Here is a 23,622-nt window from a genome sequence, read left to right as displayed (position 1 = left end):
GCGTGCGGAGGGCGGGCCTGCAGGGGGGCGTGCGCGCCGGGGTCGGGGGAGGGGGCGTGCGTGCGGAGGGCGGGCCTGCAGGAGGGGCGTGCGTGCTGGGGTCGGGGGTGGGGCGTGCGTGCGGGGGGGCGGGCCTGCAGGGGGGCGTGCGCGCCGGGGTCGGGGGAGGGGGCGTGCGTGCGGTGGGCGGGCCTGCAGGAGGGGCGTGCGTGCTGGGGTCGGGGGTGGGGCGTGCGTGCGGGGGGGGGGGGCGGGCCTGCAGGGGGCGCCCGCGCCCGCCCTCCCCTGTCCCGGAAGTGACGCGCCGCCGCAGGCGGGGTGGAGCGCGGCGGCGGCGCAGCGCCGGCGGGCCGGGGTGGGAACGCCCCGAGCGCGCGCCCGGCCGAGGCGGAGGCGGTGGCTGCTGGCGGCCCGCGCCGCGTGCGGGGGCGGGCGGGGCGGCGGCGGGAGATGCGGGTGGCTGCGGGCGCCCGGCGGGCTCGGCTCGGCCGCCGCCGCCTTCTCCGGCTCCGCCGCGCCGCGCTCGAGTGCCCAGCGTGAGGAGGCGGCGGGCGGAGAGCAGCAGCGTGTTCGCGGCGGAGACCCCGAGGGAGCCGGTGAGCGGCCCGCCCGCGCCCGTCGCCGTTCGCGCCGCCCCGTCGGCGGGCGCGGGCTCGCGGCGCTGCAGGAGGCGGGCGCGGGCGGGCGGGCGCGGGCGCGCTGCCGGGGGCCCCGCCACGGCCGCCGGTCCCGCGGCGGGCGCGCAGGTGGCCGCGGGCGCCCCGGCTCTCGCCGCCCCCGGGCCCGCGGCGCTGGGCGGGGCCCCCGAGCGGGACGCAGGCCCCTCTGCGGGGAGGGAGCCGCGGGAGCGCAGCGCCGCCGCCCCGAGGGCGCGCCGGCCCGGACTTTGCGCCCCTGCGGGCCCGGCGGCTGCGGCCCCCGGCGCGCCGCATCCGGTGTCGAGTTTCGTTTCGTTTTCTCCTGCCCAGCACCCCGCCGCCCTTCCCTTTCCGCCGAGGCGCCTTCGCCCCCGGAGGCCCGGCTGGATGCGTGCCCCGGGGGCGGCCCTGGCCGGGGGCGGCGGGCGGCCTCGCCCGCGCGGTGGCTGCTGCCCTTCCGGGCGGCGCGCTGGCGCCCCGAGTGTCCCCGGACGGCTCGCCCGTCTCTGGCCGGCGGGTCACGTCCTCCCGCCGCCGCCCGCCGCGCGGAGAACGAGCTGCTTCAGTATTTAGGGCCGTCAGTGGGGTTTTCCTTAAGATGTAGTGTGACTCCACTTCCCCCGTCAGGAATTCTCTCCTCTCTGATTTTATTGAAACGTTGAAACCGCACAAGTGGATTCGGTTGCATTGTTAGGGAAGTGTCTCCGGTTTCCTTGTAATGTAACAGTGTACTTTTAACGTTCTCAGCGTAGGATGCGATACACCTGGATACACCTGGTTACTTTTCGACGACCACGATGACTTAATTCAAAAGTAGCCTTGATACGTTTCATAGTTTGGCTTTATTTTATCTAGACAGCACGCTGAATTTGGAGACTTTTTTTTGGATCTTAGCTACTGTTTCTGAAAAATAGTTGAGCCGTGGGTCACCACAGCAACTGGACTATGTATTATAAACACGTTCAGGGTGGAAAAGGTTTCATTTAGCAAAGACTTCCTTTCCCTGATAAGTCAGTTTAGCACAGGGATTAACTACTCTCTTGGAAGTGTTAACGTAGTTAATGTTTTCATCATTTAACCCCTCAAAAGTCAGATTCCTTCATTTGGATCAGTTAAGAATTTCCCTCCATTATACTTTTACTAAAAAAAAAAAACTCTTTAATTATAGAAAACTTGAGATTTTTGTGAGGAAACAAAGGTTTTTGGTTTTTTTAAACTGATAGCAAGAATAAAAGTGTATATATATATATATATATGTATATATATATTTTTTTTTTTTTGAGGAAGATTAACCCTGAGCTAACATCTGCCAATCCTCCTCTTTTTGCTGAGGAAGACTGACCCTGAGCTAACATCCGTGCCCATCTTCCTGTACTTTCTGTGTGGGACGCCTGCCACAGCATGGCTTGCCAAGCTACACCCCCCGGGATCCAAACCTGCAAACCAGGGCCGCCACAGCAGAACGTGTGACCCTAACTGCTGTGCTACCAAGCCAGCCCCTAAAAGTATATATATATTTTTTAAAGATTTTATTTTATTTTTTTTTTCTTTTTCTCCCCAAAGCCCCCTAGTACATAGCTGTGTAATCTTCTTTGTGGGTCCTTCTAGTTGTGGCATGTGGGACGCTGCCTCAGCGTGGTTTGATGAGCAGTGCCATGTCCGCGCCCAGGATTCGAACCAACGAAACACTGGGCCGCCTGCAGCGGAGTGCGCGAACTTAACCACTCGGCCACGGGGCCAGCCCCCCTAAAAGTATATTTTTTGACTCTTCATTTCACCTTTGTAATTTTTTAATAATTGTCTTCTGGAATTTTTTTCCTTTAGTTCTCTTTTATGGCTGAGGAAATAATTGAATTTCATATTAATAGCACACTTTTAGGAACTAAAATGAAGAGGTTCACCACCTTTTCAAAGAATAACTTGGGGCCGGCCCCGGGGCCGAGTGGTTAAGTTCGCCCACTCTGCTTCGGTGGCCCAGGGTTTCACCGGTTTGGATCCTGGGCACGGACATGGCACTGCTCATCAAGCCATGTTGAGGCGGCGTCCCACATGCCACAACTGGAAGGACCCACAACTGAAAAAACACACAACTGTGTACCAGGGGGCTTTGGGAGAAAAAGGAAAAATAAAATCTTTAAAAAAAAAAGAATAACCTGACATCAGAATTGAATAAATAAAATATTCCTTTAAAGTACCCACTGAAGATGTCTATTTTATGTCTGTTAGTTTTTCACAAAAGAAGATTCTTTTCCAGTACTTCAGTCCAAAACCACAAGGCCCTTTTTCTTTCCTCCTAGCAGCCTTCTATCCCAGACGCACTGTAAAGTCCTGCAGAGGCATCAGCGTTTCCCACAGCTGTTAGGATCTGCCCTGGAGCATCCAGCAGCTCCCCAGCATTTGACCCAGTGCGCGCCACGCCCCTCCTAACCAAGGGGCATGCCGAAGTTAAACCCGGAGCACCTCGGGAACACCCATGCTTTCGGGAGCCTCCCCTTGCTCAGGATGGCACTTGTGTGCTCATTGTGGAGATGTTGACGGTTGTTTTTCTTTTTGCATGTATAGCCTAGCCATTATACACCTAGGGCTCAAGCGTTATCGACGTGATAGGTATTAAGCCTGTAGCATTTGGTTTGGGGAACTTTTCCAAAATCAAATGAAATTATAGACACCAAGTGTGTAGTAGCCTTGAGATTGCGGTTCTCTGCCTGTCTTTCCTTCTGTTGTCATCATCATTTCTGTCTCTCTCTCTCTCTGACACCCCTATAAGCATTCTTGATATGAAGAGGATGTCTGGAAATGTGGAGACTGAGTTTTTTGGTTAAGCTAAAATTTACTAGAGAGTAGTTTGGACAGATTTAGACTGACAGTAGTTGTTTAAACGGGAAACGTAGTTCAAAAGTAACTTGCCATGAACAGGCATCATCAGAACAAAGGCCTTTCTGGTAAATTCAGAGAAATGACAGGGAACACACCCACCCTCCATCCCCCACTTGATGGATATAATATAAAACTACTATTTTAATCCAGTTTGAGTGAGGCTGTGGGAAACTATGATTTCGAGTGGGCATGGTTATTTAGCATTAAAGTAGCGCCTCCTATTTGTAGATTATCATCACTTAGTAATACTTCTTTACAACCAGCTGGTGATGTGAATGCTTTTATCTATCTGGGGCAGTGGTTTCCTTAAGGAACCCAGTACGTGGCTGTGATGAAAGAGACCTGGACCCATGGCCTCAGCGTCCCCATTAACTCTCACGTTGGGAGGCATCTCCCCTCTCTCTGTGGTTGCCCCATCTCTACTTTTGGACGACAGTGTCTGTATAACCAACTTCAAAGTGATAACTGTGGGGATTATTGGAGGATGTTTTGAGTGTCTTAGGAAAGTTGTAGAAACCCAGGTATTTTGCACTATAGTTCCTCATTTCTGCCCTTTCTGGAAGCAGGCATAGTTAACCCTTAAGGACCCCATCCTCTGTGAGTTGCTTGTTAGAATTAGGCTTCTCAGGCCTAACTTTTGTTTGTAGTGTTTTTAACGTCTTTATTGAGGTAAAATTCACCTAACATAAAATTTATCTACTTAAAATGTCCGATTTAGTGGTTTTAGTAAATTCACAGAATTGTGTAACCACAACCACAATCTTAAATTAATAATATTTTCATCATCCCATTAGCAGTCACTCCCTATTCTTTTCCGCACATCCCCCATGCCTCAGCCCTGCATAACCCCTGATTTACTTTCTGTTTCTAATAGGTTTGCCTATTCTGCACATTTCATATAAATGGAATCATACGATATGCGGTCTTTTGTGGCTGGCTTCTTTCAGTTAGATGATGGTTTCAAGGTTCATGTTGTAGCATGTATCAGTACTTCATTCCTTTTTCTGGCCGAGTAATATTCCACTGTACGGTTATACCGCATTTTGCTTGTCCATTCATCATTTGATGGACACTCAGGTTGCTCCTACTTTTTAGATGTTATGAATAATGCTGCTAGGAACATTTTTGTACCAGTATCTGTGTTGACGTACATTTTCATTTCTCTTGATTATATACCTAAGAGTGGAATTGCGAGTCGTGTGGTAACTATGTTAGCATTTTGAGGGACTGCTGGACTGTTTTCCGAAGTGGGCGCCCCATTTTACGTTCCCACCAGCCGTGTGTGGGGGCTTCCCGTCCTCCGCATTGTGGCCATCACTGCTCCACTGTCTGTCTCTGATGACAGCCATCCTAGTAGATGTGAAGTGGTATTGATTTCCATTTCCCTAAGAACTAATGGATGTTAAGCATCTTTTCATGTGCTTATTGGCCGTTTGTATATCTTCTTTGGACAAATTTTTTTCAAATCCTTTGCCTATATTCTTTTTTTTTTTTTAACTGTAAGAGTTCTTTATATATTTTTAATCCAAATCCCTTCTGATCTGAAAATATTTTCTTCCATTCTGATTGTCTTCTCACTTGATTGTATTGTTTGCAGCACAAAAGTTTTAAATTTTGATGTAGTCTAATTTACCTGTTTTTGTAGTATTTTATGGAATCGAGTTGATTTGTTTTCAAGTCCTATTAGGATCCATTGAGATCTCATTCCTAGACAAAGAAAAGAAGGTTTTATTTTTGTGTGTGTACAGTTGAGTTATAGGTTTCTTAGGATGTGCTTAGGTGTATTTGCCCAGAGTTTTTGCCATAAAGAATTCTTCCTAACAGACAAAGTGCCTTGAGGTTTTGAGCAGAATAACTTTGTGGGAGCATTTCCTTGCTGCTCCATGATTGAACCGATGGTTATAACCAGGATGATTTTTTTCTCCCAGGAGAACATTTGGCAATGTCTGGAGACATTTTTGGTTGTCACAACTAGGCAGGGCTTGCTACTAGCATCTAGTGGTAGAGGCCAGGGATGCTTTTAAACAAACCACAATGCACAGGACAGGCTCCAGGAACAAAGAATTATCTGGCTCAAAATATCAGTAGTGCCAAAGTTGAGAAACTCTGGCCTAAACAGGAAGATCCTAAGACTTGAGATATTGAAAAGTTTTTCAGTTCACATCTGGATAATTAAATAAAGTTTGCTAATCAAATCAAAGGAGGATGGACTCTCTGTGGACAGAATGGTGACAGAACTTGTAAGTTAAATCAGGGAACAATTTGCTGAATTTTCAGTGCCGCCAATTTATATGTAAATTACATTTGTGATCATGGAAACTATTTGGAGGAGAAATAGCAGTCGAGCAAGAGTAGATTATTCCTTAGACCTCCAGGACACCTGGAGACACGCACATGTACGTATCCTGGCAAATGGACCGACTCGGTTGACTTAGGTACTGCTGAAATGGTGGTCTCCTTGGAGAATATGGCGATGAGTTTTTAAGGTAAAATTTAATAACTGATACTCTGGTGACTAACAGTCATTGGTCTGCCCCTAGAATTTGTGGAACTAGGTTTTCCTCCCAGCAAGGCTTTTCTTCAGCAGCGTGGCATGCTTAAGTGTCTGGACTTAGGATCCAGATTGCCTGGAGTTGAATCTCAGCTCCACCATCTCCTTGTGTGACATTAGACAGGTTACTTAACTCTTTTATGAATCAGTTTTTTCGTGAGTAAACTGAGGCTGTGGTAGAACGTCTTACAGGATTGTTGTGGGAATGAAGTGGAGTCGCACATTAGAGCGCTGACGGCAGTGCCTGCCGTCCGGGGTCGTGTGAGTGCTGGCTGTTAATGTTCTGTGTCTTCTGCCCCTTCCAGCTCTTTGCTATGGACAGTGCTATCACTCTGTGGCAGTTCCTTCTCCAGCTCCTCCAGAAGCCTCAGAACAAGCACGTGATCTGCTGGACGTCTAATGATGGGGAGTTCAAGCTTCTGCAGGCGGAAGAGGTGGCTCGCCTCTGGGGCATTCGAAAGAACAAGCCTAATATGAACTATGACAAACTCAGCCGAGCCCTCAGATACTACTACGTAAAGGTAGTACACATCCTCCTCAAAGCAAGAATTGTTCTTTTCTGTTGAGGTTGTTGCTGCTAATGTCTTGGTTTATTTTAATCCAATTTATTTTATAGGATGAAAGGTGTAAATGATCCAGCTATACTTAGCAAACTCTTACTCAGTACCTTACTCCCATTATACGTATTTTATTCCTAATTGCAGTTGTCTTTCAAGAAAAAGTGAGTATAGGGTTGAAATAAAAGGAAATTTGAGATTCTCGGGGGTAAATATTCTTTTATATATCATGATTTACTCTTAAAATGATCATATATGTACATGTTTTTAGCTTTACTTAATTTTTACTTTTGAGTTTAACCCAGAGAACACAAGTTAATACTTTAAAGAATAGCTGTTAATACATAGATTTGATTTCTTAGTTCAAATGGTAATTTTTTGTGAATTCATATTATTTTGAATACATTCTTTGGGCACTGAAGTAAAATAAATGGCTCAAAATGATAGAGTCATGAGAAGCTGCGATCTTAGTTTCTTTCACCCGTCAGTGGTTAGTCTTAGCAGTTTTCTTGTGTGGAGACATGAAGTAGGAAAGCCCTGGAGCTTTTGAAGGAAGTGGGAGCCTTAGCAGAAGCGGTGTTCTAGGTGCCTTTGTGCGTTCTCAGGATGTGTGTGGCTTGTCCCTGTGGAATTATCTGAAACTGCAGTTCAGTGCGTTTTGACTTAATATAGATATTTGGTTGAGAGTGTTAAGAATTAAAATCTTTCAGCTTTTATGTAGCATGTAAGTTCAGCTATTAATAAAATATTGAAATGTTCTTCTCTTATGCTCCATAATAGTAGCGACTGTGTTTGGCATGGCTAGATAAATTTAGATGATTTTGAAGCTTTTAAGTAAACTACTTGTCAAATAGAGAACCTCACTGGGTCAGCCTTTTCATGAGCTGTGGAAGGTAGGTTTATAAGAAAGTATAAGAATGCTTATTTTATTTGTCTACAGAATATCATTAAAAAAGTGAATGGTCAGAAGTTTGTGTACAAGTTTGTGTCTTACCCAGAGATTTTGAAGATGGACCCCATGACAGTGGGCAGGACTGAGGGAGAGTGCGACATGCTCAGCTTCAGTGAGGTCAGCAGCAGCTCCAAAGACATGGAGAGTGGGGGGAAAGAGAAGCCGCCTCCCCCTGGAGCCAAGACCTCCAGCCGCAACGACTACATACACTCTGGCTTATATTCTTCATTTACTCTTAACTCTCTGAACTCCTCCCATAAGAAGCTTTTCAAATCTATAAAGATTGAGAATCCAGCTGAGAAACTGGCCGAGAAAAAATCCCCTCAGGAGCCAACGCCATCTGTCATCAAATTTGTAACAACACCTTCCAAAAAGCCACCAGTTGAACCTGTTGCTGCCGCCGTTTCTTCTGGCCCGAGTATCTCTCCATCTTCTGAAGAAACCGTCCAAGCATTGGAGACTTTGGCTTCCCCCAGACTGCCTTCCCTGGAGGCCCCCACCTCTGCCTCCAGTGCAACCACCGCTTTTCCCACCACGCCTCCTCTTTCCTCCATGTCCCCATCTTTGCAAGATCCTCCAAGAACACCTTCCCCACCGCTGAGTTCTAACCCAGACATTGACACAGACATCGATTCGGTGGCTTCTCAGCCAATGGAACTTGCAGAGAACTTGTCACTGGAGCCTAAAGATGAGGGTTCATTTTTGCCAGAAAAGGACAAAACAAATAGTTCATCAAGATCCAAGAAACCTAAAGGGTTAGAGTTGGCCCCAGCCCTTGTGATCACAGGCAGTGACCCAAGCCCACTGGGAATATTAAGCCCCTCTCTGCCTACAGCTTCTCTCACACCAGCACTATTTTCACAGGTAACTTTCTTTAGATGCCACCATTGTTTGCATTTACTCACCTCTTTAAGCAAATCCAGAATTTATAATCTCAAGTTCTCATTCTGCTACTTCGATTTCTCTTGGAAAGATTATACATAACCCAGTGAAAGTAACCCAATTGCTCACTTCAGTTAGGATTGCCAAAATAAAAGGTTTGGAGTATTGTGTTAAAAAATTTATTGTTCTACAAGTAAATAAATATTTTGATTTTTTCACTTCTCCCTAAAGAAAATAAGTATTCTCTCTCTCTCTTTTTTTTTTTGGTGTTACAAAAAAAACAGTGATAATCTCAAGTTAGAAGACAGTAGGTTCTGAGAACCTTAAGAAAAACGACGAGTGTGATGCTGAGTAACGAGTTTATGCAGTTAGCTTAGGAGTTTCTTTTTTTTTTTTTTTAAAGATTGGCACCTGAGCTAACATCTGTTGCCAATCTCCTTTTTTTCCCCTCCTTCTTCTCCCCAAAGCCCCCCAGTACATACTTGTATGTTCTAGTTGTGGGACCTTCTGGTTGTGCCATGTGGGAGGCCACCCAGCGTGGCCTGAGGAGTGGTGCCACATCTGCACCCAGGATCTGAACTGGCGAAACCCTGGGCCACCGAAGCAGAGTGTGCGAACTTGGGCCACCACTCGGCCACAGGGCCGGCCCCTAGATAGTTCTTAATTTGTTTGTCTCATTAAACATTTAAAAAGATAGGTTATTCCCAGACTTTCTTATTATTAAAGAAAAAATATGTTGTTGACTCAGTTACCCGTTATTTCTCAATACCTGAATTCAGATTGTGTTTTCTCTTTGGAAAAGAACCTACAAAAGGCGGGTTAGAAAATTTTTTTTTTTTTAAAGGTTGCCAATCTTTTTTTTTTTTGATTGCTTTTTCTCCCCAAATCTCCCCGGTACATAGTTGTATATTCTTGTTGTGGGTCCTTCTAGTTGTGGCACGTGAGATGCTGCCTCAGCGTGGCCTGATGAGCGATGCCCTGTCCGTGCCCAGGATCCGAACCGGTGAAACCCTGGGCTGCCGAAGCGGAGGGTGTGAACTCAACCACTCGGCCACGGGGCCAGCTGCTAGAAAATACTCTGACCTTTATCTTTCTTAGTTTGTCACAATAATTTCTGAGTTTTTCCTCGTGCTACAATTTCAGACTTGGAGATATTTGGAGTGGCTAACAGGACAATATTTGGGTTCCGGGCTATGTGTGTATGATTACAAGGATAGAACATAATGCTGTTAGGTCACTGAGTGAATATTTCTGTTCTGTGTATTGCAGACACCCATCTTACTGACTCCGAGCCCCTTACTCTCCAGTATCCACTTTTGGAGCACTCTCAGCCCTGTTGCTCCCCTGAGTCCAGCCAGACTGCAAGGTGCTAACACGCTTTTCCAGGTAAATTACCTAAAAGCCTGTCTCTTGGGAAGTGAGGAAAGAGGCAGCCAGGCGGTACCCACTCTTCAGCTTAATCGTTAGGAAACTACTATTTAATAAGTGCTCTGGAAACTACTATTTAATAAGTGCTCTTTAGGTTTATTTTTGAATTTCTTTGTTAATTTTCTAGCCAGCAAACAGCTCAGATAAATATTTACAGCAGTGTCTTTCCATTGTTTACTGTTACATACATTTGTGTTAGACCAAGAATTGTTCAATACTGAAGTAAATTTTGAGCTTGCCCAATTTTTTCATCATTTTAAATGCTAGAAATCTTTTTTCGAAAAAAAACATAGGCACGTATGTATTCATACAAATACACAGATACATGTATATGTGTTTTTATAGCTGTTGAGGGCATTTCTGCACATGAGTTCCTCCTTTTAACTGAAGATTTTACAAAGAGAGAACACTCTTGAGAGTAGTATATCGAATACTCCATATCCCCTCACTCAGAGTTGACATTTATCAACATTTTAAATATATGTTTTTGAAAATATGATATTATGTCTTACCAAAATCTTAGGAAAGGTCTTATAGTGTTTAACCATTATTTTGCCCAAAACATCCAGACTTTATAACTTGTAGGCTTTCTTGTGGTTGATTCATTCACTTATTCAGGGGTGACCCCCTGGAACATTTTCTCATGTTTTGTAATTTAACTTTTCATTTGTTCTTTTGGAAATGAAATGGTAAGGAAAAAGAAGAAAGTTAGCAATCTTTCTACTTTTATGTTTTGTTTTTTTTTTTTAAGATTTTATTTTTTTCCTTTTTCTCCCCAAAGCCCCCCAGTACATAGTTGTATATTCTTCGTTGTGGGTCCTTCTAGTTGCGGCATGTGGGACGCTGCCTCAGCGTGGTTTGACGAGCAGTGCCATGTCCGCGCCCAGGATTCGAACCAACGAAACACTGGGCCGCCTGCAGCGGAGCGTGCAAACTTAACCACTCGGCCACGGGGCCAGCCCCAACGTTTTTTGTTTTTCTGCAAAAAGTTCTAAATTACTCAACAGAAAGAGTGTTGAGAACTTTCCATTCATTTTTACATTTTTCTTTGCCTTTCATAAACAGATAATTGAGTTACAGAGTGATCTGTGAGACTGTAGGCAAAGTCATAGTGCTCACGTAGCTTCAGCCTGGACTCTCCCTACAGAATTCGTCTCAGAATACATGATGGGGACCCTTTTCTAGGATGAGCACCCTGTAACTATTTGTACCAGTTATAAATGGAGTTAATAGATGGGCATCTCTGTCTGGACCTCTTTTTGACAGTCTGATGTGCTTTATAATTGAATTAGACTCCAAAGTGCATGTTGTCATGTACTGAACTTCCTAAAACCCTCATTTGAAGTTAACGTAAACCTGCGTGCCTTAGGATGGGGGGCGGGGGTTGTCCTTTCTGTTCCATCAAGGGAGGCTGGAGACTATTAGTATTTAACATGTCGGACAAACAATTGTTTTCTTTAAAGTTTTTGTTATGACATCATATACTTCCATGATAAATAGTTACTGCCTTTGTCCTGTGAGCCACTGCAGGTGGCTGTCATCTTCTGCCTCAGGGAATATAGTAGGGACAGAACGTGAAAGCTGGGTTGAGTAATAGGATGATAATGTGGTTTTTTTTTCTTTCTCAGTTTCCTTCTGTACTGAACAGTCATGGGCCGTTCACTCTTTCTGGCCTGGATGGACCTTCCACCCCTGGCCCATTTTCCCCAGATCTACAGAAAACATAACCTATGCACTTGTGGAAGGAAAGAACGAAGGAATAAAGAAGGAGAGACATTCAATGTGGCTACATTTGAAGTGAGCAAATGATAGTTCCACAATGCTGATAATAGACTATTGCGATTTTTGCCGTTCCTTATTGAAATGCCTTTTTAGGCTTTTCTTTGAATAAGACTCAAGTTGGATTGTGTATAAAAATGCCTTAATTGGAGTCCTAACTCCACCTCCCTCTTTTTCTTTTTTTAAAATGTTTTGAGCTTTGTGTTAAAGAAATTTTGGTTTGTGTTAAAGAAAATTCTGGCTATGCTTTGCAGGAGCAATTAAGAACAAAGTTACTCCTTCTGCCTTATTGGAACCTTTTGACCAAGAAAAAAATCATGCTTTGAGTATATTATTTAAAGAAATATTAGTTAAGTGAAATTGGCCATATCTTTAGGACTAAGTGTGCTCTGTTGAATAACTAAAAGTGAGCTGTGCATAAGCAGCGGAGGGAAAAGAATCATTCGTTTTCACACAAAGTAAGATCGGAGCAGTGCTATTGGGGAGATTGTATTCTGCTGTGAATGTAACCTGTGTAAGCAACTCCACAAAAAGGCATCTTATTTACATTTATTCAGGATGGGTCGCTGAGCCATGTGTGTGATCTTGTCTGGACCTGTCGACAGCATGGTGCTAGTCTGTTTAAGCATAGGAAGATTTTAGACCTGGGGTGTAAGACTGTTTGGAACAGCCAGTGAGCATATGGGACCCGTGTCTAGCACAGAAATGTTGCCTGCTCTCTGGGTAATGTGATTACACACCCATGGGACACAGCATGGTAAATGGTGGCCTTTGGGATGATGAACCTGGGTTTTGAAGTTTTGAGGCATCTCTGAAGTGAAAGACTCAGTCATATAACCTGGAACAGCATGCGGGGCTCTTCCCAGGTAGAAGACACCCAGTATGAGGACCCTCTCTCTTTTTTGTTTATTTTACCGCAGTTTCTCCTGTATATTTATTTTCTTTTAAATTGAAGTTGTTAGAGGTTGTGATAGCTTTTTGTTGTTGTTTTTTTTTTGGTGAGAAAGATTCACCCTGAGCTAACAACAGTACCCATCTTCCTCTATTTTGTATGTGGGATGCCACCACAGCATGGCTTGATGAGTGGTTTGTAGGTCTGCACCTGAGATCCAAACCCCTGAACCTGGGCTGCCAAAGCGGAGCATGCGAACTTAACCACTGTGCCGCTGGGCCAGCCCGTGATAGTTTTAACGATGTGATTAGGAAAATGCAAAACAAAATGAAGCCTCAAATCCGTGGTGAGCTAAAGATGTACTTCTTTCTTTTTTTTTTTTAAAGATTGGCACCTGAGCTAACCTCTGTCGCCCATCTTTTTTATTTTTCCTTCTCCCTAAGCCCCCCAGTACATAGTTGTATATTCTAGTTGTGCGTGCCTCTGGTTGTGGCATGTGGGACGCCGCCTCAGCGTGGCCTGATGAGCGGTGCTGTATCCGCGCCCAGGATCTGAACTGGCGAAACCCCGGGCCGCCAAAGCGGAGCGTGCAAACTTAACCACTCGGACTCCAGGCCGGCGGCCCCAGATGTGCTTATTTCCTTGAATTTTTTTTTAATTATGGAGGAGCAGAGTTCGCTTGGAAATGCTCCTACTTAGGGATTGGATTATTCATATTAGTATGAAAAATTTAGGCCTTTGTCTCTGCATTACCAAATTTATGAAACATTACCGTGTGGTAATCAATGCCAGGTACAGACAGATTTGTTGATGCCCCCAAACTGAATTGATACAACATCACAGTGGAATCTTTTGAAAAACTTGGCTTCAAAGTCCAGAATTAGATTATATACTGCTACTGCTTCCACCACCACCACCTCGTCCATTAAACTAATGTTTGAATCCTAGAAATAGTTCCTATGATTGAATCATATGAATTTAAATGGAATGAGGGAGTAAGGACTTGAGAGCTGCGAATGACACTGATACAAAACCAGCTTCTTCCAGAGGCTAATGTTCCCTTTCACTGTGCGTATGCAGTGTGGGGAAGCTCTAGCGTGAGCTGCCGAGGCGAGCTCGTTAGTGGCCGAGGGACAGCATTCAGGGAGCTGCCTTTCTCTGTGTCGTGTTGGAGACCTGTGACTGCCTCATTGTGGCTGTCAGCTGGAAGTTCTGTCCCTGAGACGTGCAATAGTGGTGTCAGAAGGTGGAGTTCGTGATGGGGAACAGACAGACTGGACTGTTTCCCGTATCAAATCATTTAGTTTGCATGCCTGTTTGAACTTAGACCTCTCAGCAGCACTTTGGAATAGTTTTCTTAGGCTAATTAACATTTTGTACATTAAATAAGTAAATATTGATAGCTTGATTTAACTAGATATTTTAAATTTTGAAAGCACAAAAAGTGTTTTATCTTTTTGAATTAAAGGAGAAAAGCCATTGATTTGTTTTCACAGATGACATCTTTGATAATTGACTGTCTTGGCACAGGGCCACCTGGGAGCCGAGGGCACCATTCAGACTCAGTCAGAGCAGCTTCTCGGAACGAGTTCTGGGGGGTCCTCTGTGGACCCATCCCGGAAGCATCCGAGAGGCGTGGGCCTCAGGACGCGGTGAAGAGCTGCGTCTCCCTGAGACCAGCTCCTCTGGGGAAGCTTGTGTGTGTGTGTGTTTCCTTTTTTAAGTGAAAGTTTACAACCTTAGCTCGAGTGTGTGAGGCCGACCATCCTGTTTGCTCACTCCCTCCTTCCTGGAAAAGTCTCAGCGTCATGTTCTTTCCAAACACCCGCAGATCATCAAAAGGTAGCATCCCACTTAAGATCGGTATTCCCTGGAGAGGTTTACGTTTGGGAGCTGGAGCTGGAATCCATCACTAGTCACTTTGCCAGAATGAATGCTGTTGAAAAAGGAGCCCAGGTTAAGGCTGGGGAGCAGATTGAATGAGTTTTTGAGGTGTCTTCTGTGATTATCTTAGCTTTTCATCTGCTCTGGCCCATCTCTACTCAGTCATATGGTGGAAAATGTTTAACAACCAGGCTCTCTGAAGGGGGAAAAAAGCCCTAAATTGTAGCATTTGCCACTTTCCATGACGTAAATTTCTCCTCCTGTGGCTGATTTTAAGCCCCCACCTTGGAGTTGAGAAGGGTGCACACAGTTGGCTCAGAGGCGCTCACTCAGCCACCAGACCACTGCATTGATTTTACCCTCGGATCCATTTTCACATTATTTCTAATTGTTTTTCTTGTTCACATGCTTATTTTTAAAAATACAAAATTAAAATTGCATCTGACTTTAGTAATCTTTTCTTTAATGTTGTATCACAGTGCTTTTGTGATGTTACAGCATATTGTGTGTGTTCAAACAAGGGTGGAAACTTCCACTGATTTTTAAAATTTATACATAATGGAAGAAAAGAGTCTAGAAACCCTCAAAAGGTCATCCTTAAACTTCTTAGGGTTAAAATAGAGGTTTAATTTTTTCACATTTTGATGGTCCTAATATAGGTAGAATTTTTTTTTCTTAAGATTTTTATGGGGAAAGTAAGCCCATGAGCCTATGTGGTAAGAGGACAGATTCTTTTTTAACTGGAAGAATTCCTACTTTATTAGAGATCCAAGAAACCTTGCCTGACTGTTGAACCTATTTACCTGTCACAACTTCTAGTTTTCTCCACACTGTGTGTCTCTTAGGCCTGGAGGGGAAAATAAATCAGAGGCTTGCAATTCTGGAGCTGTAACCACAGGCTATAGATAGTGTCACTTCAATTCCGTTCATACCTGCATTGTAGGATTTCTGGTCTAATGACATTGTTTCATCCTGAGCTCAAAATTTGTGCTATAGATTCTAAAGTTCCAGAAGGCAGTTTTGTATTTTTCTAGTGAATTTAAGCACATTAGAGGCACTCGTTAACATTTCAGAAAAGCAGTCTCCAACCTTTTTGAAAACACACATCGATCAGTAAAAGTTTTTGAACACAAATTCCGTATTGCAAATTCGTATGTATGTTAAGTTATATACTGGTGTACTAAAGTATTATGTACATTATGAGACGTAAAAATAGAAATTAAGGATGGCATAAAGTGTACCCCGAGGAAAGTCCTGGTATTTTCCTCCTGCACCCAGTAGGCTGTCCTGTGCACCCCCTGGCAGCATGCACCCTGCCTTCCAGACCACGCACTGCAGCTGTCGTTTCTCAGTCTCATCCTGAAAAAGGGGGTGCTCTTGCTGTGATGTGTGGAGAAATCTTTCACGTGTCTGGTCTGATGTTCCTGTGAAGTCTCTGGCAAGGGTTGGGAATTTTTCAGGAGAGTTTGTCATCAAATTTCTGAAATTTCATATTAATTCTTTTTCATATTGCCAAATAACCTATTACCAGATGTTTTCCAGAGCTTCACACGTATTATTTTTGACAGCCTGTGGTCTATTTCCTCTTCATATTAGGTATGAATCTAATTTACTTTTCTTTTACTAGTCTGCTAACAAACTTCTTTTGGCCTTGTGTTATATTTTACCAACAAACTGAGAATTATTTCAAGTTACTTTATGTTAAAATATATAATAACCTCCTTTTTTTTAATAGAAACTAGATATTTTTTTTTTAAAGATTGGCACCTGAGCTAACATCTGTTGCCAGTCTTCATTTTTTTTCCTCTTCTTCTCCCCAAAGCCCCCCAGTACATAGTTGTAGATTCTAGTTGTAGGTCCCTCTGGTTGTGCTGTGTGGGATGCCACCTCAGCATGGCTTGATGAGTGGTGCCATGTCTGCGCCCAGGATCCGACCCTGCGAAAGCCTGGGCCACCGAAGCAGAGCGCACGAACTTAACCACTCGGCCATGGGGCCGACCCCTATAATAATCTCCATTTTTTTGCCGCGTTAGTGTTTGACTTTTTTTTATTTGTAACATTTCATCATCTGAAGAAGTACTTTTCTTGCTGGGTCTGTTCTGTTCATCGCTTCCTTTACTATTTATGTGTCATTTCCCCATGGCAGAACTCTGGAATGGTGCCGAGGTGCTGTTCTCAGGTTTGTGAACAAGTGTGGAGACGAGTGCGGGTCTCTGTGCGGAAACCTGGACGCTCCTAGTGCATTACTAAACCAACAGGAAAGTTAAAAAGATTGCCCCTGGTGTCTGTGACCCGTGATCTGAGGGCACGGCAGAATCTATTATTCCTAAAAGGGAATCGAGACTTGTTCAGTCCATGGTAGCGAAGTGGAGGTCAGCCGTAATTGCCTGTCCCTCACAGGGACTCTGACCAGGGAACGAGTTCAATGGGAAGGAATTTGTTAATTACCTTCTTGGTTTGGGGTCTAAAATAAGTGTTTTATCATTGTTTAATGCTGCTGGCATTGCCTGAAACAAGGTGCCCTGTTATTCCTCTTATGTCATCAGAATTCTGCTTACTGAAGTTGAAGTTTTAATCTTAGAATCTAGAGTTCTTGTGGGTGGTAGTGTATTGAGCAAGAAAAGCAGGCGGTTTGATTTCATTTCTCACACTTGGTGGAACCTGTTAGTGTAAAAGTCATGTTTTGACTTGTAAACAGAGCAAATCTGAAAGGTGGGTTGTTGATGTAGTATCATGTTCCATTTGAAGCTGCCGGTTTCTGCAAGCTACTTTTCTGAAAAAAAATTGTAAGTGATAGCTTGACAGCCTACCAGAAAATAGCAATTTCTAGGGGGCTGCTGTTCACACTTAGCCATTGTGAGAGCTGGAAACCCACAGTGGTTTGCGTGAGAGGGGAAATGTTGGCTTTAAGCTTTCTTCAGAAACCAGGAAATTCAGGCTGTTGTTAACATCATTTGAAGTGAAACCTTTAACAGGAAAATTCATGAGGGATACAATCAAACATAGTAAGTCTCTTGAACTCTAATCTTTCGAATATAATACACATCAGGAAGTTTTATGAGGTTTAAATTTTTATTTTTAAATATTTAATTGGGAGACTAGAGAATTTCTTTCCAGGTCATTCTGATTTATTGGCTGAGTACATATATGTCTGTGTACATAGACTGATTTATTGACTGAGAGTGTTTATGTGTGTATAAATAAATCTATTTTTCAGAGGGAACATATATTATTCATCCTCTTGGATGGCTCCTAGGCTATTTTATACTAAAACTTAAAAAAAAAAATTGGCTGCACTTTGCAGTTGCCACTTTTTAAAAATTAATGCCTTGCACATTTCAGTTTTTTTAAATATATAGAATCATAGGCCTTAAAGATTAATTGCTTGCCAGGATTTTAGAAATACAGCGCTACATATGACATACTCTAAACAAAGTCATCTTAAAATATTCGCTAAATGTTCATGTATTATCGAGCAAATAAGGCTATCCTTTCTTAAAATTTCTACATTACTTTTGCTTTTGTGTAAAATCCTTATTACCCTGGTTCTAAATTTCTGAGAGAGGAGGTTTACGCCAGAAGTGGTATTTCTAAAATACAGATTTGACCATGGATTGATACCGTGGTGGAGGAATTCTGACGTTGTAGCCTAGTTTACCCTTTTAAACTGTACATAATAAGCATTAGCAGAAACCTCAGAGTATCTTGGGCTGAATATTCTTCTCAACTTTGCCTTGTTTCCCATCTCTTAAGGGCCCATTCTGGTTCTCATTCCTTCCAAGGATTATGAGCCAAGCTGGGACGGGCCAGGTTGGGGTGCCCCATGGCTGGGCCAGAGTTCTAGCCAATGGAATCACTCAAGTATGCCCAGAGTTCAGGGTGGGAATGCCATATACTGGTATTAAATCACTTGGCACTTTTTGGAGCACCATTATTAGCACTGTTTTGTTTTTAATAACTGGAAGCACTTAATGATTATTTCGTTTGTTTAATTTCAACTTGAGATTGTGGGTCGGGGAAGTCAGTTTATGTCTTGTTTATGTTTTCTGGATCTTAAGACTATTTGGAGAAGGGATAAATGTATTACCTAATGAGCCATTATTTGGCTGAGACGTTTTAAAATAATTTACAATCTTTTAACATTGTGCTTTGTAGAAATATAAGACTTTTTTAATGATTTAATGGGATTACACTCAACTTTGCAAACTATCCTATTTTAAGTTTCTTTTCTCTTTAATTATTGTTGCTTATTGTCTGTTATGTAGGGGGCACATTCTCTTCTAAGACATTTCATGTTTTTTGTTTTTGATGGCAGGATTACCAGTGGCCTTTACATGTTCTTTACATCCATTGCTTATCTGATAAAGTAGCTTATTTTATGAACTTCCCTGTTCAGTATTAGTGAAATTAAGATGCATTATATGTAAAGATAGCAATTAATACAGGTTTTTTTTTTTTTTTTTGGCACCTAACAGCTAACAACTGTTGCCAATCTTTTTTTTCTTTTTCTTCTTCTTCTTCTCCCCAAAGCCTCCCTAGTACATAGTTGTATATTGTGTTCGTGAGTGCCTCGGGCTGTGCCATGTGGGACGCCGCCTCAGCATGGCCCAATGAGTCGTGGCATGTCCGCGCCCAGGATCCGAACCGGCGAAACCCCGGGCCGCCGAAGCAGAGCGCGCGGACTTAACCACTCGGCCACGGGGCCGGCCCCTGTAATTGATTTTTGATTACTCGAGGCCTGTTTATTCCGTTTGGCCATTTGATCTTTTCTAATCACAGTCTTATCTGTCCTTCACTTTTGCCTTCTAGCAGTTTCATCTGTTTTTGTGGGTGGGGAGGATTAAATATGAAACTCAGCCCAGTCATTTTGCTACTGGTTAGCTTTGGTTTGAGGTGAATAAAATTTTTGACTAAAATTAGTTTTTTAGAATTATGCCCTTTATTCACCAAATAATCAAGTTGGCTAAAAAAAAATGTGTAACTTTGCATTTTGAAGAACAAACTAAGAATTTCCTCTGAGCCCTCCTGGATCTTCAGGTGTGGACATGACTTGACAGTTAAATGACGTGAAGTAAGACACTTCTGATTCTCCTTCGCCCAACCTGTCACTCAGAAGAGAGGCTGTGTCTGCCGTGGCCTCAGCACAGGACAGGCGTGTCCTCTTACGCCGGGTCTCAGTTTGGGATCTGTGGTAATAAGAACCTGTCCGGGTGCTGTCCTCAAACCTAGACCCACCCAGCTGAGAAGACAGTTACTCGTGTATTTTATTAAACTCTCTCTCTCATAATGTCCAGTATCCCCCACTTTTGTATAAATGGAATATTATATATAATGCAAGTACACACCCACCCAAAGGAATGAATAACTGTTAAAGTGTCGTTAGTAACTTGTCTTAATTTCAGTGTAATTTACATTATAGGGAGAACTTCAAAGTATTAAAATCACTTGGTTTCTTTTCTTTCTCCTAAAAAAGCAATTTTAAAATGATGGTAACTGCTAATGTTTATTAAAACCACGTTAATTGTTGATGCAACTGGAGAGAAACTGCCATGTCTTCTAGCTCAGCCGTCTGATGTAACCTGTTGGGAAACAAAGGGTGTTGTCTTGGGGTTGACCAGGATGACGGTCACGGACCCTCAATTCCGTCTGCATGTGACCGAGAGACTTGACCCAGAGTTTAGGGCTGAGAAGAGGCGCTCGCCCTTGAGGGCTTTACAGTACGCTGCTTCTAAGAAAGTGTAGTCGATACTCAGTGCGTCTCCAGACCTAGTCAGGGGTTGCTCTGAATAACCAATCAGGTGATCATTTTTTCTATCGCTTCAAGTTTTATGCAAAAATTTTGTTAAATTCTGTAATGGTGATATGCATCTTTGTAGAAAGATGATACATTAAAAACTATTTTATGTAAGAACTGACAGAGGCATTTGCTTTGTATCCAAGCTGGCTTTAAGAAAGCACTGTAGCAAATTTACTAAAGTGCAAAATTATATAGATATGTTAATAGATATATGTGCAACTAGATATGGACAATTGTATTTTTTTAAATAAATATTTTTAACAAAATGACGTTCTGAATTGATTATTCATTTCCGTCCTCTCACATCCATTGAGGTAAGTAGTGTTTGTCTGTGCTCAGTGTGGGTAAGGAGAGAGTTCAGTTTTCCCCGTGATTAGCATTAAAACCTGGCCTTCAATTGTTTGATGTGTATCTGCATTACTTTTTTTGTTTTGTTTTGTTTTTTTGGAGGAAGATTAGCCCTCAGCTAACTACTGCCAGTCCTCCTCTTTTTGCTGAGGAAGCCTGGCTCTGAGCTAACATCCGTGCCCATCTTCCTCTAGTTTATACGTGGGACGCCTACCACAGCATGGCTGTCAAGCAGTGCCATGTCCGCACCCGGGATCCGAACCAGCGAACCCTGGGCCGCCGAGAAGCGGAACGTGCGAACTTAACCGCTGCGCCACCGGGCCGGCCCCCTGTATCTGCATTAAACTAATTAATACGAGAGTTAGGATAGGTGGTGAAAGGGGATTGTAAAATGGTTGTTGATATAAAAAGGAATTAAAAGGGAACTGACAAGGTTGAAAAATTATTCACCATGTGAAATCTCTTTATTTTAAATTTTATTCTTTTATTCCAGCTCTTGTAAGAAGCAAGTTTTATTATTTCTGCTCTAGGCACTATCCCTTCATGTAGTTTTTGAGATAAGAAACTAGAAACTGCAGTTTGTTTAGCAAATGAAATTAGGCCTTTTTAGAACTGGGTCAATATAATATACAGGAGAAAGTGGGGTTAATAGGTGGCGAAATCACATCAGAGAGGTCTGTATCCTATCTCTAGGTGAAAATAAGGAGAGAGAGTAACAAACCGTCCAGTGTGGGGCAGCAGCTCACTAACCCTGGTGAAGTGTCACTTCGGGGGGTCAGTGGGCAACATGCAGCACAGCTGGGTGGGAACAATGGATGAGGAGGGCTGGGTTCTCCCAAACCGCTCTTCTCAAAATACGTTACCTAAAACAGTAGTCCCGTGAGGTCATCCAAGTTTGGGAAGTGGGGTCGTCTCCCTTGGAGACTCAGAATGCATATGAGAATATTAAAAGCCCTGAGAAGTCCTTCAGGAAGAGCCTGTTTAATCCACCATTTTCTAATCTTTCTGTTGACACGTCCTCTTTTGAGAGACATAATGTCTATTTTGCAGTCACTTTCTGCGTTTTATAGATGCATCTAATGACAAACTGATGCCCTAACGTTGGGTATTTTCCAGGGCTGGAATTATCAGGTAGGAGATACTCATTAACAGCTGTACGATTTCACACTGATTGGAGTGCACCCTGTAACTGAAGGGAGTCCTGGAAGATGACTTCACTTGGAATAACCTTAAAGTAAGAGGACAGTGCATAATGAAACAGGAAAGGTAATTTCTTTTCTTCTCTTTTTTTTTGAGGAAGATTAGCCCTGAGCTAACCGCTGCCAATCCTCCTCTTTTTGCTGAGGAAGATTGGCCTGAGCTAACATCCATGCCCATCTTTCTCTATATATGGGATGCCTACCACAGCATGGCTTTTGCTAAGCGGTGCCATGTCCACACGCAGGATCCGAACCGGTGAACCCCAGGCAGCCGAAGCAGAACAAGCGAACTTAACCGCTGTGCCACCGGGCCGGCCCCAGGAAAGGTAATTTCTAATAGGTGGAAAGCGTCGGTGTCAACGAGGTTGCTGGAACATCAGAGTTGATTGTGGGATTCCTGTGTGCTTTGAATACATCATCATCGACAGAAACCCTTCTCTAGTTGAGGTCGCCTTCCTTCCATGTTGCCAAATCCAGTGATTGATGCTCAGACCTCTCTGGACCTCGTGGCAGCACTGATTACTTCCTCCTTGAGATATCCTTCACATGCCTTCTGGGAGACCACATTCTCTCCTGAACTTCCCTCCCACTTCTCTGGCCTCTTCTCTCATTGGATCTCCTGGATCCTATTTTTTCAAACTCCTAGGTGTTCAGAACCCCAGGCTCAAGCTTCCAATCCTACAGTCACTCCTGGGTGACCTCGTTCAGTCCCATGGCTTTAAACATTATATTACTATATATATAGTACATACTAGATGTACGTGACAACGAAACTTTTATATTTGGGCTTGACTTCTTTTCAGCTCTAGACTTATATCTACCAGCCTTCTTGACATCCAAGATGGTGTCATAAAATGAGCATGTCCAAAACAGAACTCTTGAGTGCCCCCACTGTCTTCCAGTGTTAAATGGCCTCATCATATACCCAATTACTCAAATTAAATGACTTGGGGTCATCAGGGATGCCTGATTCCCATCTTTGTCTCACACCCCACACCCAATCCATCAGCAAATTCTGTCAGTTTCAAAATATAACTTGAATCCAGTCACGCTCACTACCTCCGACGCTAGCAACATTGTCTAAACCACCATCATCTCTTACATAGTTTCTTGCAATTGTACCCTTACTGGTGTGCCCAATTTCATTCTTGCCCCCACAGTCTCTTCTCCGCACAACAACCAGAATATCACTTTTAAACATGGAAATCACATCATGTCCCTCTCCTGCTCAAACTCTCCCGATCTCAACAGAACGCAAAGAAATCCCCCACTCCTACCATGGCTTCTCTGATCCAGCCCCTCACGACCACTGCACCGTTTTCTGCCCTCTCCCCTTTCCGCCCTCACTGAAGCCACGCTGGCCTGCTCGCTATTCCTCAGATACTACGAGCACCTCCGTTCAGGCTAAGGCCCTTGCACGTGCCGTGTCCCGTGCCTGCTACCTCCTTCCCAGGGACTTGGCTTGCTCCTGCATATCGTTTAGGTTTCTGCACAAATGGTGCCTCCCTAGATAGGCCTTCCAGAGCATCCCTTGACATGCTACTCGTATCCCTTGCCTGCTGGATTGTTTTTATGGTACTCAGTCATCCCTCGTCCTGCGGCATGTTCTCTCAGTTTACTATCAGGTCTTCAACTGCACTGGAACCTCTGGGAGGCGCGGACTTCCATCTCATTCTCTGCCGTATCTCTGCACCTAGATCAGTGCCTTGAACAGAGCGGATGCTCAGTAAATCTTTTTTACATGAATAGATGAATTCTCTAGAAGACTTCCATGTCCCCGTGTCTCCCGTTATGGAATCGGGTGTACTGGCGGGTTGATTCCGCGTCTGAGGAGCAGA

General features: G+C 43.8%; 1 protein-coding gene across 4 annotated transcripts; it reads left to right on the top strand.

The window, feature by feature from the left end:
* The first annotated feature begins 343 nt into the window (after window positions 1-343).
* On the top strand, window positions 344-20,506 carry ELK4 (ETS transcription factor ELK4). 4 transcript variants are annotated; one of them, XR_002807797.2, is made up of 6 exons: window positions 420-596; window positions 6,372-6,587; window positions 7,564-8,439; window positions 9,727-9,843; window positions 11,514-11,682; window positions 18,971-20,506. XR_002807797.2 is itself a non-coding variant. In XM_023640412.2 (5 exons), the coding sequence occupies exons 2-5, from the start codon at window positions 6,381-6,383 to the stop codon at window positions 11,610-11,612; spliced, it is 1,299 nt and encodes a 432-aa protein (XP_023496180.2). In that variant the 5' UTR covers window positions 344-596; window positions 6,372-6,380; the 3' UTR covers window positions 11,613-20,506. The 4 variants fall into 4 exon arrangements, 2 of the variants coding, with proteins under 2 accessions (XP_023496180.2, XP_014594940.1); XR_011438940.1 differs by lacking the exon at window positions 420-596 and adding an exon at window positions 5,861-6,001; XM_023640412.2 differs by having other exon boundaries at window positions 344-596; window positions 11,514-20,506.
* The last annotated feature ends 3,116 nt before the right edge of the window (window positions 20,507-23,622 follow it).

Source organism: Equus caballus, chromosome 5 (assembly GCF_041296265.1).
Source record: "Equus caballus isolate H_3958 breed thoroughbred chromosome 5, TB-T2T, whole genome shotgun sequence".
In the NCBI taxonomy this organism is placed as follows: domain Eukaryota; kingdom Metazoa; phylum Chordata; class Mammalia; order Perissodactyla; family Equidae; genus Equus; species Equus caballus.
Note: the sequence above shows the minus strand (reverse complement) of the source record. Positions and strands in the feature narration are given on the sequence as shown.